Source organism: Fukomys damarensis, unplaced genomic scaffold (assembly GCF_012274545.1).
Source record: "Fukomys damarensis isolate Sample0158 unplaced genomic scaffold, DMR_v1.0_HiC HiC_scaffold_31, whole genome shotgun sequence".
Taxonomy (NCBI): domain Eukaryota; kingdom Metazoa; phylum Chordata; class Mammalia; order Rodentia; family Bathyergidae; genus Fukomys; species Fukomys damarensis.
This window is the reverse complement of record NW_022900943.1, coordinates 13,780,784-13,798,701: the sequence shown is the minus strand read 5'-3', so window position 1 is coordinate 13,798,701 and position 17,918 is coordinate 13,780,784. Positions and strand designations below refer to the sequence as shown.

The 17,918-nt window shown below is 41.4% G+C and overlaps 1 protein-coding gene across 1 annotated transcript in view; it reads right to left on the bottom strand.

Moving 5' to 3' along the window:
• Nucleotides 1-17,918, bottom strand: part of Glis3 (GLIS family zinc finger 3) — a 603,766-nt gene that overhangs the window by 41,864 nt on the left and 543,984 nt on the right. The window contains exon 13 of the mRNA XM_033757696.1: nt 4,446-4,614. Coding sequence (XP_033613587.1) covers nt 4,446-4,614 — 169 coding nt within the window. The remainder of the gene's footprint in view (nt 1-4,445; nt 4,615-17,918) is intronic.

Sequence of the window (17,918 nt, the reverse complement as noted above, 5' to 3'; positions counted from 1 at the left end):
ATAGAAAGACCATAAGTATATAAAAGTCTAGCAACATCACAACTAAAGTAATGCATTCTAAGGTAAAAACAGGAAGGATTATCAATACTTGATAGGCACTCAATAAATAGGCATTCTCTATTTGATAAAGGTACTTTACTTTTTTCCCCCAAACAATTACTCTAACATATTTTTCTGCTGATTCAGATGAGGGTGGTGTTATGGCTCAAGTCTAGGTGTCTTCCTTATGTGCTCACAGGTGAGTGATTTGGGAGGTGACTGGATCATAGGTGGATTGGTCCCTGATGAGTTTACAGGTGGTGTGATGTCGGTAGGCAAGTCTGGTGGGAAGAGGTGGGTCACTGGGTGTGGTCTAGAACAGGAGACATCCTTCCTTTTCCCTTCATCCCTCTCTGCTTTTTGTCCCCCATGCCATGGGCTGTTTTCTTCTCTGCTGTGCTCCTCTGCCAGGGAACCAGCTAACTATGGACTGAAACCTCTGCAAACTGTAAGTCAAAATAAACCTCTCCTCTTTAACTTAGTGTCAGGCATTCTACCCCAGGAACAATAAAGTAATTAAGACACTTATATACTCTGCACTGTTGTATGTGGTTGTGTACTCTGTAATGAGACCGTATATCCATAGCTGAATAGAAGAGGAGCCATGTTAGAGTTACTCAGGGAAAATCATCTAAAAACACAGATAACTGGAAGAAAGGGAGGGACATAGATCTGGATGCCAATATCCTTTCTTCTCCATCTTCTTTGGCACAGAAGCGGGGCTCCTAGGAAAATCTCTGTAAGTCAGTACACTGAGCTCAGTCCACGGTTCCTTACGCTCTGTCACCTACTGTGCAGAGCACACTGTATCAGTGGCCTTCAGGCAGATGACATCTTTCAAACAAGATGAGCAACACAAACCTAGCTGACTTATTACTGGGATGGCAAAGATTTCCCCATTTCAAAACAGAATGCCCATCAATATTTCTGTTTTCACTGGTCTAACAGATGCATATGAAACCCAGTGAATTAACATTTCCAAAGCTGCCAAGTTCCTCTCATGGGAAGCCATAAACATAAAGCCCCACTGACTGGTGTGTTGGATGTGACACACAGTAAAGTGCCACTTCCCATAACAAGTTTAAATCCGCACTAGGTGATGCAGCATGGTTCTGCTGAAGTCACTGAAATAATATGTCAGGTAGATAACATTTCAAAATAAAAATGGAAGCTTGCCAAACTAAGAGAACTTCCATTTATTTTATTTTCTGATGGTACAGATCAAAGGACCCAATGCTAAGCAGGCAGATGTTGTGGACCTTTCCTGACTTCTGACAATGACTCATCACATTTTATTAACCAGCTACGGCTAAGCAAATGATGAATCAATGCCTGCAAAGCAGGAAAAGATGCCCGTGTTCCACTAAAAAGCGCAAAGTGTGATAAACCCATTTCCGTTAAGAAAACTGCTGGAGTTTTTATTGGGGGATTTCCCAGGCAAAGAGAAGCAAAGATATATAAACCAAAAGCGGAAGGTAAGCACATTTCCTCTTAGTGTTTTTTTCCTGGTCACTAATGCAAATAACCCAGGGCTGTTTCATGTCATTCTCCTCTCCAGACTGATGGGAAGGGATAACCTAGTACACTGGCACCCACCTGCTCCAGCAGGGCTGGCGAAGTGTCAGGTCACACATTCTATGGGAAGAATATAGCAGCAACCAGAGACACGCAAATTTCCCCTTCATCCACCCATTCGCGTAAAACACTACCTTCCTTCTCCACTCCCCTTCTTCATTTCAATGATTATTTACATTATCAACCCCTGTGACCATTTAACAACATCTTCTTGCTTCCAAACCTAGATCCCTCTGCCACGGCAAGGAAGCCTGTCTGTCTATCTACAAGTACCTGTACATGTATTATAATATGTCTGCTTCACACCACAAAACATGGCAAGTGCTTTAACCACTTTGGTTCATTTAATCCTAATTCTCTGTGAGGTGCCAAATAAGTTTTTAAAAATCTAAGGGACATCACACAGCTATATGTACTCCATCCCCAAATATGACAATAGGACAAATCTAAACCATGGAACATTGTAAAAATAAATGTCCTAAGTTCATCATAAATCACCGATGATGTGAAAGATAACAGTAATAACTTCATGAGATTCAAGGAGACTAAAAAGAAAAGAGAATTAAATGCATTATGGAATTCTTGTTAGAATGCCAATTCATCAAAAGGGGAAAAACATCAGCAGTAAAGGACATTATTTACAAATTTGGGGAAATTTGAATATTGATTATTAGATAATAGTACTGTGTCAGTGTTAAGTATCCTGAGTGTGATTGCTTATATTGGGTTTATCTAGGAGAATATCCTTCTCAGAAAAGCTCTACTGAATAATTATGGACAGAGCTCAATGACACCTGCAATTACCTTTCAAGTGGGAAAGAAATAACAGATAAGCAAGCAAAGGACCTTCAGAGAAAGAGAGAAACAAATGGGAGGGGAGCAGAGAGAGAGACAGGCAGAGGGAGAGAGACAGAGACACTAGAGACAGAAACGGAGAGACAGAGAGAGAGAGAGAGAGAGAAGGCAGACACAGAGCAAATGGCAAAATGCTAGTAATAGGTAAATATGCATGCAGTTTGCAATATGGGTATTCTTTGTACTATTCTTAAAATTTTAAGAAAGATTTAAAAATACACACAATTGCAAAGAAAATTAAGTGTTAAAAAAAACCAAAGTCCAAGCAACAGGAGTCATTAAGGAGCTGGTGCACAAACAAGGAGCCAGTCTTAGAGCTCTGATGAAACCGTCAAGTAACTGGTCTGCCAAGGTGGCAGTTTCCTGCTCCAGTACTGGCTAAAATCTTCTCCTGCACATATTCTTTCAAAGGATGTGAGTCAAGAGGCATCACAATGATGACTTTCTCCTTTCACTCATGTAGGTAAGGAGAAGCAGGGGAGAAAAAGAGGTTCACACTGATCCCAGCAAACTTCACTACCATGTAGGGTACAACTCTCAGTCAGGTAGAATGGAATGAGATGGAGCCCATGGCTAACAGTATTTTCAAGCTAAGCAGAAATATAAAATGCTGAAATAAGCACATCTCAAGGACTCCTGCAGCAGCCTCACCCTGCTTTCCACAATCTCCCCTTCCAACCACACTTCCTTTATTATCTTGTCCTGAGTCCCTTCTCTATAATGTCAACCTGAGTGTGTCTTCTAACAGAAAGCCTATAATGGTTTTTTGCTTCAAGGAGGATAGAGGGGAAATTCCTCAGCATCAAATAATATGGTTCCACACAAGCCAGTCTACTACCACCTGATCCTACTGGCTTTATGCACCATGATGCCACTGTCCTGAGCTACAGACATCTGCTGTGACAGTGGCCTCACCTCTTGCATATATTCTTCTTGTTATCTAGAAAATATTTAGTCTTCCCTTGAGGCCTGCATCACTGTGTCTTTCACTCACTGAACAGACAGACTCTTATTTGGTTTGTGGTCCATGAAAGCATACCGGAGACTGATGGGGGGAAGCAAAACTATGAGAAGGATCCCCCAAAACTCCTGGAACCAGCAGAGAATTCGGAAATAAAGCTATTTTGAAGATCACAGTTTGAACCCCCGCCCCAAAACCCTACATGAGGATGACAATAATATAAAGTTTTCAGTGCATCTCCCCTTTCTCATCACCCATATAAAACCTCATGCCCTTTTATGTGTGGCTCCCAAGCTGCTATAGCTCAGATCTACATAGGACCACAGGCCGGTGTTAAAGGCCCTGGCTACCAGCCTGTGGTTGCGATTAGGAGGTGGTAAAACCCTTAAGACACAGAACCTAGGGGAAGGATGTCAGGACCTTGCTTTGCTATCTGGTCACCATTAGTTGAACAGGTTCTTCCGCCACAGTCTCCTGCTATGACGTACTGTGTTGCCACAAGCCCAAAGCAATAGGGTTCAGTGACCGTGGGTTAAAACCCTTAAACCATGGGCTAGTGAACCTTTCTTCCTTGTAGTTTGGTTATTCATGTGTTTTGTCACAGCAATGGAAAGCTGGCTAACACACGAGGTCATACTACTATCTATGTGACCGTAACCAAGGTACCTTTTACATCTTGAAAGCATCTCGACCTGTGCATATTAATACCTGAAAACTGAATCCCTGAAACAAAATGAGGAAAATGGGAAAGACAGGGACATTCTAATTCATTTTTCCAGCACCTGACACTTCAGCTGGCTATTGCCAGTACCATTTCATTTGTTTTCCCACAGAAAAATATAATAGTGAGATATTTCGTCCACGTGCTTTATGTATGTTACTTTTAAAATGTCACCTTTGGGTAACTCAACCCACCAACAGATTATTAATAAAATTCAGCAACTGTCAAAGCTCTTCTCTGTGGAAGGAGGTTTGGCAGCGACACCTATTACGAGAGAGAGACAGATGGCCTTACCTCTCAGCTCCTGTGTCCACAGCTGTGAGCGGAGGTAACTGCGAGGAGGGGTTGTGGGGGCTCCCCTGTACATTATGTCCTGGAGAAGGGTGACGGACAAGATGTGGGGGTGGCCCGGCCCCAGCAGCTGTTCCAGTTCGGCTCGAGTGATTGCTGGAGAAAATGGGAGCTGAAAGCAAAGAAGAAGCATGAGACTGCACCCCAACAGAAACCCCCATTTTCTAAACACCAAGGCTGACAGCAAGCATATTTCAAGAGCTTGTTTGTTTTTCCCTGGGTGGCTTTCAGGGAACCTTCTTTCCTTCTTGGATATACATAGCTTGTATTTTTCTGGCGGATCATGCTCTGCAGCTCCTGGGCCTTTCCTGCCATCTCAGGAGCTCACATTCAGTTCCAAGTTGACATTCATGGCCTGGCTCCGTGGTGCTGCAGTGTCCTGCCAACTCCCTGTCTGGACAATGTATAATTAGTCAAGCTTGCACTGTTCACATTGACGCGAAGGTTTCTGTATTCACACATTTAGTCACAGAGGATGAGAGTCAGGTGACAGAATATTTGGGTAGGTGCCTGGCAGGGCACAAGGCAGGCCTTCTTGTACTTTGCATGGGTCAGGACAGGCTCTTTCTGTTGCTGATAAATCAAAGTAATGAGATCAGTGCTTCCCTGATCCGACCACCAGCACAGAATCCTATACCTTTTAACTTCAGAGTCTAACTAGACCCAGGCACTTCTCTGATATGAATATACTTTGTCTTCATCAAAAGTAAGTCCTCTCCCAAGACCGCAAAATAGGAAAAAGGGGGCTGAAATGCAGCTCCAGGACCTTCCCCCACCATCGCCTGTTATGACACAGATTGTGAGTTAGAGCCCCACCCATGGGGGCAGACTTGCCTTTGAGAGCTGTATGTGACCTCAAACTTGAGTATGTGCCCATGTAGATCAGCTAATTGGTGCAATGTCAGGGAAGAACCTGGAGCTTGTCACTCTCAGAGTCTATCAGAAAGGCTTTCGGCGTCGGGACCTGCTCAGCAGACATCTCATTACTGTGCAATCATACCAGCATCATTATGCAGACTCTCTTTAACTCCCTTCTCTGTACAAAGCCATGTACAAAGAACAGAATCTCTGTTCTTTTTGAACTTACTCTACTCGTATCAAAGAATAAATGAATTTTTTTAAACTAAGAGAATTCAAGTTCGAGATTAAGAAAGAGAAGTCATATTATCAAAAAGATTTGAGGGTTTAAAAGTTCAGGGAGTTGTATTTTTAGACCAGTAACACTTTCCTCCACCCTCTCTAGGATAGACTTAAGACCCTGGATGACCCAGCCCCCAAAAGCTTAATCCAATGGAAGGAGAGTTCAAGTACTTAAAGGAACATGTGAAGAGGCAGAATTACCATCTTCCCGCTCAAAAAGCTACTGACAGGGGTGTGATCTAATTTGAAGGGTTTATTTCTGGTAAACCATCATTGTGTCAGGTTAATGCGTGTCCTCAGAAGCCTGCATCCTTCACAGCCCTCCCAGGCCTTGAGAGGCAGCGAGGTCAGAAAGTGCTTACCCGCTCAGAAAGGCATCGTCAACTTTCTGGTGTGTGTGTGTGTGTGTGTGTGTGTGTGTGTGTGTGTGTGTGTGTGTGTGTGTGTGTGTGTGTGTGTGTGTGTGTGTGTGTGTGTGTGTGTGTGTGTGTGTGTGTGTGTGTGTGTGTGTGTGTGTGTGTGTGTGTGTGCAGGCGCATGTGTGCATGCGTGTGCCTCCATAAAAGTTGCACATTTGCAAACTCGCTAGCGTCACCTTATGAATCACTACCCTCATTTATGCTCTGCTAGCTCAGGGAACTACAATTCCGCTTGTATTCCAAATAATAATTTTACCCAGGGGAGAAGGCTGTTTAGAGCGACTGTGGCAGGAGTTTTAATATTGGCGTTTGTCAGCATGGAGCTTGGCGTTTTATATACTATTCCAAAAACTAATGGAATAATGAGAGGTCACAAAGACACTGTGAAAACCCAGCTAACTTTTTTCCTTCTTTAGTGTAGAAATGTTAGCTCTCTTACTTATTTTGTTGCAGTTGCTGAATGCACCCATCACTTATTTTCCCCTGGAGGTATTTTTTTATATATTTGTTTGTGTTTATCACAAGGGAAGCATTGCCCTTGCTGTTTACAAACCAGTGTGCAACAGGGAAACTTGATGTGCACACTTTACGCTTTACTGTATAGCTCAAAAGAAAATATGTTGCTTTCCAGAGGTCTGTATTAGCTACTGAAGTTACATTTAGCACTAGCTACAATAAAGTAGGCTGGGAAATTTGGGATATATAGCCTGCCACTCACTGAAAGTACTGGCTGAGCCCTGTCATTCCCCTTAACTTGCCTCTATTTCATAATAAATAGAATGAGAATAGAAAAATATTACAATGCAGTAGAAAGCTTATAGTACAATGTTTTCACAGAGCACTTGGCGGGCAGAGTCCAGGGCAAGCCTGTTGTCACCTGTGACCTAAATAATGACAAAAACTTGGAGGAAACAATGAGACACAAGGATAACTTTCAGTATTCTTCTGATCCCCTTCTTACATACCATCCTTAAAATGAACAATTCTCTGGAGTGTGACAGCTTATGGCTTCAACAGGATTGTCCCTGGCCTCTACCAAAGACCTATAGCCCTCAAAAACTGCCATGGCATAGGAAATGATTCTCCTATCTACATTAACTTCTAGGAAGTCAACAACCTTATTATACCATGTACCCAGGATACAATTACTACAGTCTAGTGATATTATTTTATTCATTCTAAAACAATATTCCTGCACCAGGCAGGTGCTAATCTCTACTAATGCTATAAATCTGAGTATCTGCTGGCTTCTTACAGACCTGCCTTTCATAACATATGCTTACTGATAAATGCTCAGACTTTGCCAAGTCTGAGATTTAACCTCAAGAGGAAAATCTCCATGTTACAGTAAAATTGTGCAGTCCCCTTGCAAAAGGAAAAATTTCCTTCCATACACACGCAAAAATGATTTTTCTCAACTCAACCAATTGGGCACACAATGTGGCCTGTGGATCAAAGGATAAGGAAGAGAACAGATCCCTCTAGAATACAGGGCAATATTAACAAAACTGTTGTGATCAAATCAACTGGCACATACAAGCTGCCCATGGGTCTGGTCTTCATTGTCTGTGTCACCTTGGGGGTCAGTGCCACGCTCAAAGCTGGACTAGGGCTTTTAAGTGAACTTCCAGACATGGCTGATGACTGGCAGCTGGAACAACTGATTAGGCACGGCCAAGGAACATATTATATTGGAAGCCCTTATTGCTTTTGTGATTAAGAGATGGCAGACTCCCCAAGGAAATAAAAGCCTGTTCTGGTGATGAATACGTGAGCCTTGCCCACAGAAGAGGACCGCGAGCAACCCTCCCTGCTGTTTCAGTCTCTCTCCCTCTTCCTCTCCTTCCTCCCCCAACTCTCAGACCTAACTCACTACAGTCCCCCACTCTGGCTCCTTTAGTGGTAGGAGGAGATGACTCAGTGGCCTTCAGAGCTTTGAGAAAGCAGCATGTGTTGATCTACATGGCCCTCGGACGCCACCTCATCAGCTACCAAGACCAGGACATTCTAGGCTGGAGTCTTTAACTGGCTCAGGTTAATTAGGGTTAACAGGCAGCTCTCTGTCTTCCTAATGAAAACTATCAATCTATATTTCTAATGCGGGTAGACAGGAACCCTTGGGGATACTTCATCTGTGATATATTCACTGTATAAATGAAGGGAGGCAAGAAGTGTTAAAAGTGTCCCCAGATGAAGATTGCTTGGGTCAGACCAATCCCCAGAGCTGAGGAGAGCACTGCTGGGTGACTCTTGATTGTCAGAGGACAAGGATGAAGACCTCCCTGTCAGGCTGAGATAGATATACTAAAACAGCCAACACGCTTTCTTGTACAGATTGTTTAGGCTTTAGTCATCAAATCCAAGAAATCACCAGAGTACGATGAATATTGATTCACAAGGTACCAAGGGCAAAGAGTGTAACTTGTAACAAGCTCGAGGAGTAGACGCTAGATTTATCTCAGCAGCATTTCATCTGCTCGTTGCCCCACAGCGGGGATCCACATTTATGACATGCTGAGTACTTGTAATACCAAGAACTTCAAATATTTCTCCAGTTTTCTGGTAAGAATTTGAGGCCTAATGTAGTTTCTGGTTAGGCCACCTGGTGTAGGTCACATTGCGGGTAAACAATAAAGCTGGAAATCAAACCAGGAAGCCAGATTTCAGATCAAATGTCTATAACCACCATTCATGAATGTCTGTGATAAACCAGGATGCTGAACACTCTGCGCAGGGTGGTAAGGCTGCCGGGACTTCAGAGACACAAGGGCAGCATGAACCATTATACTGCCACTGAGAAGGTGGGAAATGTCCCATTCTCTCTCCACTCACCCTAAAATGCACCTTAGCACTGATGAGAGAAATTTTACAGTCCTGAAATTTAATTCAGGCAAGAAATTAACTGAATTGCTTGGTTTGGAAAACAAACAGCTGGTAGGAAATGTGCTTTTTCCCAAATAAAGATTTCAGATGATTGTCAGAGGCATATTGATTCAATAGTAGGGAAGGAAGGCGGGCCTGGAGGGGTTATTCGTGAGCAATCAGCTATACGCGCCCTTTACCACAGCAAGTACAACATCCTGGGCTGAAAGGCTATCGTCTGTCAATAATGTACCAAGTAGAGATTTACTGTGCAGATCTGAAGCCACTGAGCTGCTTTGTAAATTTCCATTTGGAGTCACTTATAGTTGCTGAAACGCCACAGTACTCCCTGGCTTGTTCTTATGGAAAAAGGAGAAAGAGTCACATCCACAGGCTGTGAATTCACTTATAATGAGCATCAGAGTAGTACTGGGATCCTGAGAAATGACATTAATGACAGCAGTGGGAGGGCTGCCTCCTCATGGCTCAGGCAGTATCTCCAGGGTCATGGTAGAGAGGGCCAGCTAATCAATGGAACCAAGGTACACTGGCTATCACAGAAACGTTAGAAATTACTAGAGAACCCTTCTGAATGGCGAGCTCAATCGTATCTTTCTGTCTCTTTCCTGGAGGAGAATTTTGGACTTGGGAAGAGTCCAGGGGACAGCTGAACTGTAGTACAAATGTTAGCTTCTTTGGCCTCATCAGCAACCCCTGAGCATGTCAGGGTGGTTAACAGCACCAAGCACACACATTGTGAGTCCGAGGGACCTGGGTCGGAAGCGTAGTCTCAATGATTGGGCAAGTCATTAATCAAGTCTGGGTTTTTTCATCTTGAATAAGGACCACACCTCATGGGATTGTGAAAAGTAGTACACAATGTATTTAAAAACACAGCGTCTGAACTATGGTTATGTACAGAGAAACCACTGCATTATTTGGCCACCTATATTCTGTGACTGTCACCATTTTTAATAGGATTAGGGAAATACAAAGGTACCTTTTTGCTTTAAAACAGTAAACTTCCATAAAGGAAAGTAAGAATCCATACAGTAAACTGCGGACTAGACTCCTTTGAAAATGCAGTTATACATCATAATCAACTTTCCATTGTTCAATTTTTGTATACACTTTGCTATGAAGTGTTTGGGGCCTGCAAAAGAATCCTCATCGAGTGAAAATGTTGTACTTTATTTTGAAAGAGTAGTACACACCTTTGAGTTACAACCCATAATGCATTTCAGTTTAAAAGAAACAAGTCATTTTCACGCATGACTGGCACTTTGTTGAGCAGAGAAAAAGCTCTGGTACTAAAATGTCAACACAATTGTCCCTCTTAAAGCTTAGTTTACCTTGAAGTATTTTTACATTGTCGGCACTTCTTTTTGTTTGTTTTTCCAAGAGGATAAAGATCCAGATGTGGTTAATTTTCAGAATTCAAAGAAAGACCTCACTGCAGGCATTCTGAAGAAAATGACTAATATTCAGGGTAACGAGAATTTGGGGCCCCAATGGCAATTATTTAGGCCCTGACACCTTCTGCCGTTCTTTGCATTTCACGTGAGAGCAATTTAATTTAATTGTCATTTGAGGGAAATTGTTCTCTCAATCTAAATTCATAAACCATATAGTTTTCCAGCAAGGAAAATGCCCCACCAGGGTCATTTGGAAGGTTGTATTTGACACTGCAGTTAAATAGAGAACAGGAGAAATGCCCCAGCTAATTCTTGCCTTGTTGAGACTGAGAAGAGCCTAGTTTTCTTTTTTTCTTTTCTCCTGAGGTCCTGGGATTTCTCCCCGCTTCCCCAGCCTCTCCATTAGGAAGGGCATCATTCCACATTCTACCTGTATTAGGAAAAAGTAGCTTCTTAAGGGTTTGCACATTCACCCCTCTAATCTTTGCCTTTTCCTTGCGGCTTGAATAATTTTAATACTGCCAGTCACTAAAAATCTGCTCTTCCTGCCTCTCCCCCTGGCTCCTTGTCTTTGCAATGTGGAGTATCATTATCCAGCAGCCCTGATAAGAGGATAATGAAACAATCCCTTCTCAACCAGATCGGCTGGCTGTCAGAGTAAAATGACACCACCCGTACATCCTTGACATGCTACCCTGAGCTAATTGATGGCAAACAATGGCAACTGTCTCCTGTGCACTAAGACAAAGAAAACATACTTGTGTCGCCTGATGGGAGAGCTACCTGGCAACGGATAAACAAATCTGCTAGGGAGACACTGTATTAAGGTAAGTGAGGGCACAGCTCTGAAGAACATGCCTATTAACTTTGAGCTTAAGAGTGCTGCTGTTCGCCGGGGAACAGAAATAAATAAGGTAAAATGAGAATTTATTGATGTCTGTATAGTTACATGAATATTCAGGCTCTCTTGCAAACAGATATTCCCCATGAGCTCCAAACTTCTGTGTAGGCTGCCCAATTACACTTCCACATCACGCAACGGATTTATAGACAGCAAAGAAGTTAAGTTACCAGTGTTTGGAAGAGGATGCATGCGTATGTGCCTTTCTGGAACACACTGCGATACAACTAGAAGATAATGGCTGATGTCATCCACACAAATGCCAAAGATTACCCTCAAACATTCTAAAATACCAGGTGTAATTAACTCTGTGTTCAGAAAAGCTCCTGAAACATCTGTATTTTAGAACAAAAACCCTTTGTCCCAAGTAGAATGGCAGTTTCGGGAGTTCTCTCTACTTCTTTGGGACCAACATTTCAAGCAACCCTCTTAGATCTTTCCAGATAATGCATAACCTCTTGTCTAACCTCAAATCTCATATGCCTTATTCTTTTTTCCTTCTTCCTCCCAATCTTCCTACTTACTCATCCTCAGAGAGTTTGCTAAGGAGAAAGTCAGTAACATAATCTGAACACTCTAACTGCCACATAGGAAATCACTGGTTCCTCGTGGTCTAGGTGTTACGTTAACCTCCATCTGGGAGTGGGAGCACAGAAAGCAAGTAGAAGGCATAGTCATGGATAATTTCTCATGGGATTCTTCAAAAATTCCCATCTCCTTGGAAGTAAAGTCAACTTGGCCATTAAAAACAAAGCTTTAGTAAAACATACTGGGGTCAATAATTCCTCATTATTCATTCCTTGACTGTCTGCTCCTGTACCACAGTGACCATAAAAAGATGTCCCTTCTCTTTCATTGAAATTTTTAACCTAATATTCTTCCAGCCAATTCAAGGGCTGATCCACTGCAGTGGATTAACTAATGGTCAACTTATAATGCCCAGCTGAACTGAATCAGCACAGTCTGGGTATGAAAAATCCACCATCGCTGTCAATGGCATAAAAAGAAAACTGGAGGGGAAGATTGTGGGGTGTTATTTTCTAGGAGCACCTTGCTGCTAGAGATGGGTTTCCTAATGCAAACTTGGCTATTCTGGTTGGAGTTCAGGGATTTCCTGTTGCTGGGAATGGTTGCTGTCTCATCACTTGTGGCTCTAGTGTAGATCTCCCCAATCCAGTGGCTCAAATCCTTCACCCCACTGGCCTTTGGGCCTTCCTGGTACAGATTCTTGATATGAACAAGCATGAATTATTGCCACGGACTCTAGGCCACGGGCTGTACTCACAGAGCACATTGCCTTGGATTCTAGGCCTTCAGCTAGACTTGTGTAGGCCACTGCTGAGAGATTTATACCCTTGTCTGGATTTTCTGTGTCTCTAGTATGCAGCTAACCTCTTGCACTCCTCTGCATTTGACTTTTTGGGTAAATATCATAAAATAATCCAATAAATTATGAGTCTGGATTAAATGTGTTCCCTCGCCAAAACCCTGACTACAACATTCACCAACTCCGAACTCTCATGGAACCTCTTTCTTTGCTAGGTCTGTCAAATGGAGTAACAACAGTCATTTTGGGTATCTGTGGTGTAACACAGAGTCAAATTGTTCAATTATTACTAGCACAAAGTAAAACTATACAGCTAGTCAAGGTGATTTTGTTACAACTCCAGGGAATACTCTTCCTTTTTCACTTATTGCAGAAGCTCTTCTCTTTCACCTTCAGGGCTTAGTGTTGTCTCCTAGTTATATTCTCAAGATAGACACTGGTAAGTCATTCCCATGGCACCAAGAATTTATGTCCAATACACAACCTTCTCCAATGTACTTTTATCTAAAAGTTTAATCTGAAGGATAAAGGTTTCAGTTTTCAATTATATCAACTTCAAACACTTTTTGCTTATAGTCAGTGTATTCTGAGGAAGCAAGCATCTTCCCTATTGGAATTCAGGTAGGTCCCTGCAGTTTGATATTGCAACTTTTGCTTTTTATTCTGAGCATGAATTTACATGTCTACAAGAGGCCCTGATTTTAGAAAACATGGTCCTTGATAATCAAAGTTTCTAAACACTTTGTTTTTTAGGAAAAACAAACAGGCAGAGTAAAGGGATCTCTCTGCCAGCCTTCGGCTCATCACTAGAACAGAGCCTGCCTGTCCTCTGGCAGCCTCTTCCTCAGGGCAATCCATGGCCCAGGCTGCCTCTGAGGATGTCTTTCTGCAGCCTGATGACTTACTATTAATTATTGGATCTGAGAGACACCTATTTTGGGGTTCCAAAGATTGCAACAGCAAGAACCAGGAGTGTTGGGCAGTGTGAATGTGATGAAGATACTACAAAGCAAACTACTCTGCTGTTCTCATTACTGGGCCATTACTAAAGCCCATGGGTTAGAAGAATACTAAAATACTTAATAAATCTAAACTATTATGGGGATCAGCAAAACCTGTATTACATAAACATAATATGGTCTCCTTTTTTATTAATTTGTTTGAGTTAATTCACTTTACAGCTACCTTGATTTCAGTTATCTGTTGATGAATGTCCCAGAAGTAAGACTATGGCATGAGCTGGCAAATCCTTTTTTGGAAAGGGCCAGATAGCAAATATTTTAGGCTTTGCAGACAAGAGACAATGTTCACAATTCTTCAAGAAATTATTTTCATCCAAGGCTAATAGCTTTTAAAAACATTTTTTGTATTTAAAAATTTTAAGGCAATCCTTAGTTCTTGAGCCACACAAAAACAGGAATCAGGCCAGATTTGGCCTGCCGGTACAGTTTGAGGATCCCCAGGGTAACAAATTGCCTATTGTAGGTTAACTACTAAAAACCATATTGAAAAGACTAGATAACTGTTTTAACAATATGAAAACTAAAAATTGAGGTAAGCAAATTGTCTTAGTTACTTACATTAAAGGAGGAAAATTTTATTAAACTTACAGTCTGTAGAGGTTTCAGTCCATAATTGGCTGGCTCTAAGGTAAGGTGCCATCACGGCAAAGCAGGAAGCAGCAAGCAACAAAGCAGCAACAACAGCAGAAAGCAGTAACAGCTGCTCCCTTTCTATTCCTTTCTATTCCTTTCTATTCCTTTCTATTCCTTTCTATTCCCTTTCTATTCCTTTCTATGTCCTTTATATTCCATGCAGGCTACCTGACTTTACAGTGGATGGCACTCACACACAGGGTGGGACACTCTTAATCCCAGCAGTACACATCCTAGATCCAAGCCATAATACAAATTGTGAAGAACAGTTTTCTAGACACCTTGAAGTATATTTTGAGATAAATGACAGAGCCTAGAAGAGCATCTACAAGATGATATCAGCAGTGCTGAGATGACGACTATATACAAATGATCTGGTCTGGGCCATAAATCCAGTTTCTTCTTTGGTCCACCTGCCTCACCCTCACAGATTTACTGTTCATTAAACTAATGTTTCAAGCAGAGCCAGTGACACTCTAATGCTGACTCTGAAGTACACTTCTACTTTTCATGGCAACAGAAAAGAAAGTCTAATTTACAGATCTCAAAATAGAGCTTTGAAATGTGGAAGGTCCAAGTCCTCATCCTGATGTGACTTCTTGGACTCTTTATATCAAGACATCTACTTCTGAACCCTAGATGGCAGCACCCAGCATGAAAGGAATGACTACAAGTGATTCTACTGCCTGTCACAGACATCAACCTGGTTTACATGTAATTCTCTAAGCTCTTAAGCCAAAAGGAAGGAAAGAAAGAAAGGAATGTAAATTGAGTATCTGCCAGTTGCCAGGGAGTATGCTGAACTCATTCATGCTATCTCAATTAATTCTCACAACAGCCCTATGGGATTATGGTTCTCACCACCATTTTATAGAATAGAAAATTAACTTCCCCAAACTAAACACCCAGGGAGTGAAGAGTCAGGATTGGACTTTAAATTTAGTCCCACATTCTTTCTGCCATACCACACTGTGTCTACAAACCAAAATCAAACAAATAAACAAAAACAAATGAGTGCATTATTTTTTGAATGCCCAGATCCTAGTAATTATCCAAAAAGAATTTTGACATGAATTTGTGAACACTAGCCAAATGATGAGTTTCTGATTCCACTTTCTCTTTAGAGATTCACAGTAGATTTCCTTAATTTAAAAAATGTAATGTGAACTACTGGGCAAAGCACTGCAATATAAAATGTAAAGAGCTATATTTAAGTTTTCTTTTATTCTACAGAATGATGCTAATTAAAATTTCAATTTCTTTAGGCTTTCATTTTTTTCTCATTTCTAAAAAAATGAAGGTGGTAGGTAATTTATGGCACCTGTTCTCTATGTGCTTTACAGAACTATGATGTAATTTTCCTAGTATATGGATAAAAGCAACAATAATTAAAAGTAATAGATGCTGAACACTTACTGCGTTGTAAGAACACTCTATGTTATTTAATCCAGTAATTGAGCTCAATAAGAGGGAAATTTGATTTAGAGGAAGTATTTTCACGTGTAAATGTCACGTTTCAGCACAGAGTGAGTACACAGATGATCAGAAGGACTGTAGAGAACAGAGGCATTAGTGACTTAGTATGACTTACGAAAAGAGACATAAAATACTGCCCATGTCTAGCAGAAGCAAAACAAAACGAAACATATATCACCAAACTGCCTTAGTGCTCTAGAACGATGGATCCTAGATCTTTTCTTTCCTCTTACAAAATTTTTTAGGGCAGATAATACATTGCACTTTTTATGAAGTACATACATTCCAGTGAAATGTTTGATACACATCCCTGTGCACCAGCCTGTGGAGCAAATTCCGAAGAATGCTGATGAGAACTTATTCTTTTTCTTTGAATAGTGAAATAGTTTACTTTCTGCAACCACTCTCTCCTGGAAGGCAGAATCAAAGACTCTCTCTACAGCCCCAGGGAAAAGGTTCCAATGAAGCTTATAAAACCTTGGCGTCTTTAGATGTGCATAGGTGTTGTCAATAGAAACTCCCGGGTAAGACTCGACTCTGAAACCTAAAGCAGAGCAGATGCCAGACATAAATAGCTAAGTTCTCTGAAAGCAAATGGGACTGGAGCCCAAGGAGCAAGCCCAGAAGCAGAGAGCGCTGAAGTGAGGCAGGGGCAGCCTTGAAACTGAGGGAGGAAAACAAGACCTCAAGGAGCAGCTGAAACTTCTGACGAATCAATGCAGGCTGTTTAAGTAGCGTTAAAGGTTCAAGTCATGGCCAGGGCACCTGAACAAGGCAGATCAGTTTCTGACTATATTAACGTAGATACTGTAAAGGCCATTCTCTGAGATAGTGCTGTTGGTTGCGCTGGAGTAAGTAAATTCCCCAATACTGTCTCTATTAAGTGTCTGCAATACACTTACTTATTACTGTAAAGTATGACAAGTAAAATCCAAGGTAATTCTGTAATGCCCTTCAATTTAGAGTATTATGTTGTCCTCGACATACTAATATAAAAATGGACTTTCACCATGACTACAAATACTATGAAAATATCTAGTTTCTCTTTATTCTTAGAGAGATCACTTCTTATGTCTTTGTTTTCTTGAAAGGTACATTAAATTGAAACAAATTCAGAGCCTTAGGTCTACAGGTCTGGTCCATAATTTCCTAATGACAAAAAGTATTAGCTTCTCACATTCTTATTTCAGAAATTGTATTCTCAATTTTTAGTCCTGCCATCCATCTGCTACTGAAGACTTGTTTGGGGTACACCTCAAAGCAGATCACACCTTCCCTTCTCATGTTCCATTTGCACACTGGCAGCATAACATTAAATGAGGGGGGAAAAAAGGAAATACTAGCATCAAGATAACTAAAACTTTCACCGTAAGAAATAACTCTATGGCTGTCCAGCCTCACTACTTTCTTTTCCTCCTCTTCAATGAGGTGTGAACAGTTTTGCTTGCCTATAATACCTGTACAGCAAAAATTTGTATGTAATGTAAAAATGAAGAATTCAGCTTAATCTTGCATGAAACACTAATATGAATACAATGTAATAAGTACACAATGAAGCACCAATTAAGCAGTTTGCAAACGTATAAAATATTAATATTAGTTCATATATGCAAATGTGCCCTCTGCGAGGAACCAACATTTTAATTTTTTAAAAATTGGGAGTGTTTATACAATCTCTTAATCAAAATAAAAGCAGTACCACTGTAACACTGGCACGGAATGGCAAGTACGACATTCATGTATAGGCTGGCCATAGTGAGCAACAGAAATATGCATTACAGAACCAATTTTTTGGGGGGAGGTGCACAGGGGATTGAACTCAGAACCTTGCGCTTGCAAGATAGGCATTGGAACCACTGAGCTAAATCCCCGGCCCTATAGAACCAATTTTTATTCTAACTCCTCTAGTCAGAATTTAGACCATGTGTTGCTAGAAGTCACATTCCCACATTTTAAGAATCATAGTGATGATTTCAAGTCATGGTCCCTGCATAACAGGACTCAGGGTCATAGAGAACTTGATAAAATAGAAATGTAAATCCTTACAACTCACTGGGACCTGCTGAGTCAGGCACTGTGAGGGCAGGGCCCAGAGAACTGCATTCACAAGGCTTCCGTACAATATGGCGTTCACTGCAAGATTGGCTCTGGCCTAGGAAGGGCTACATCCACAGGTTAAACTTCCCAGTGATGACAGCAGAGAAGGATGAGCCTCCTACCC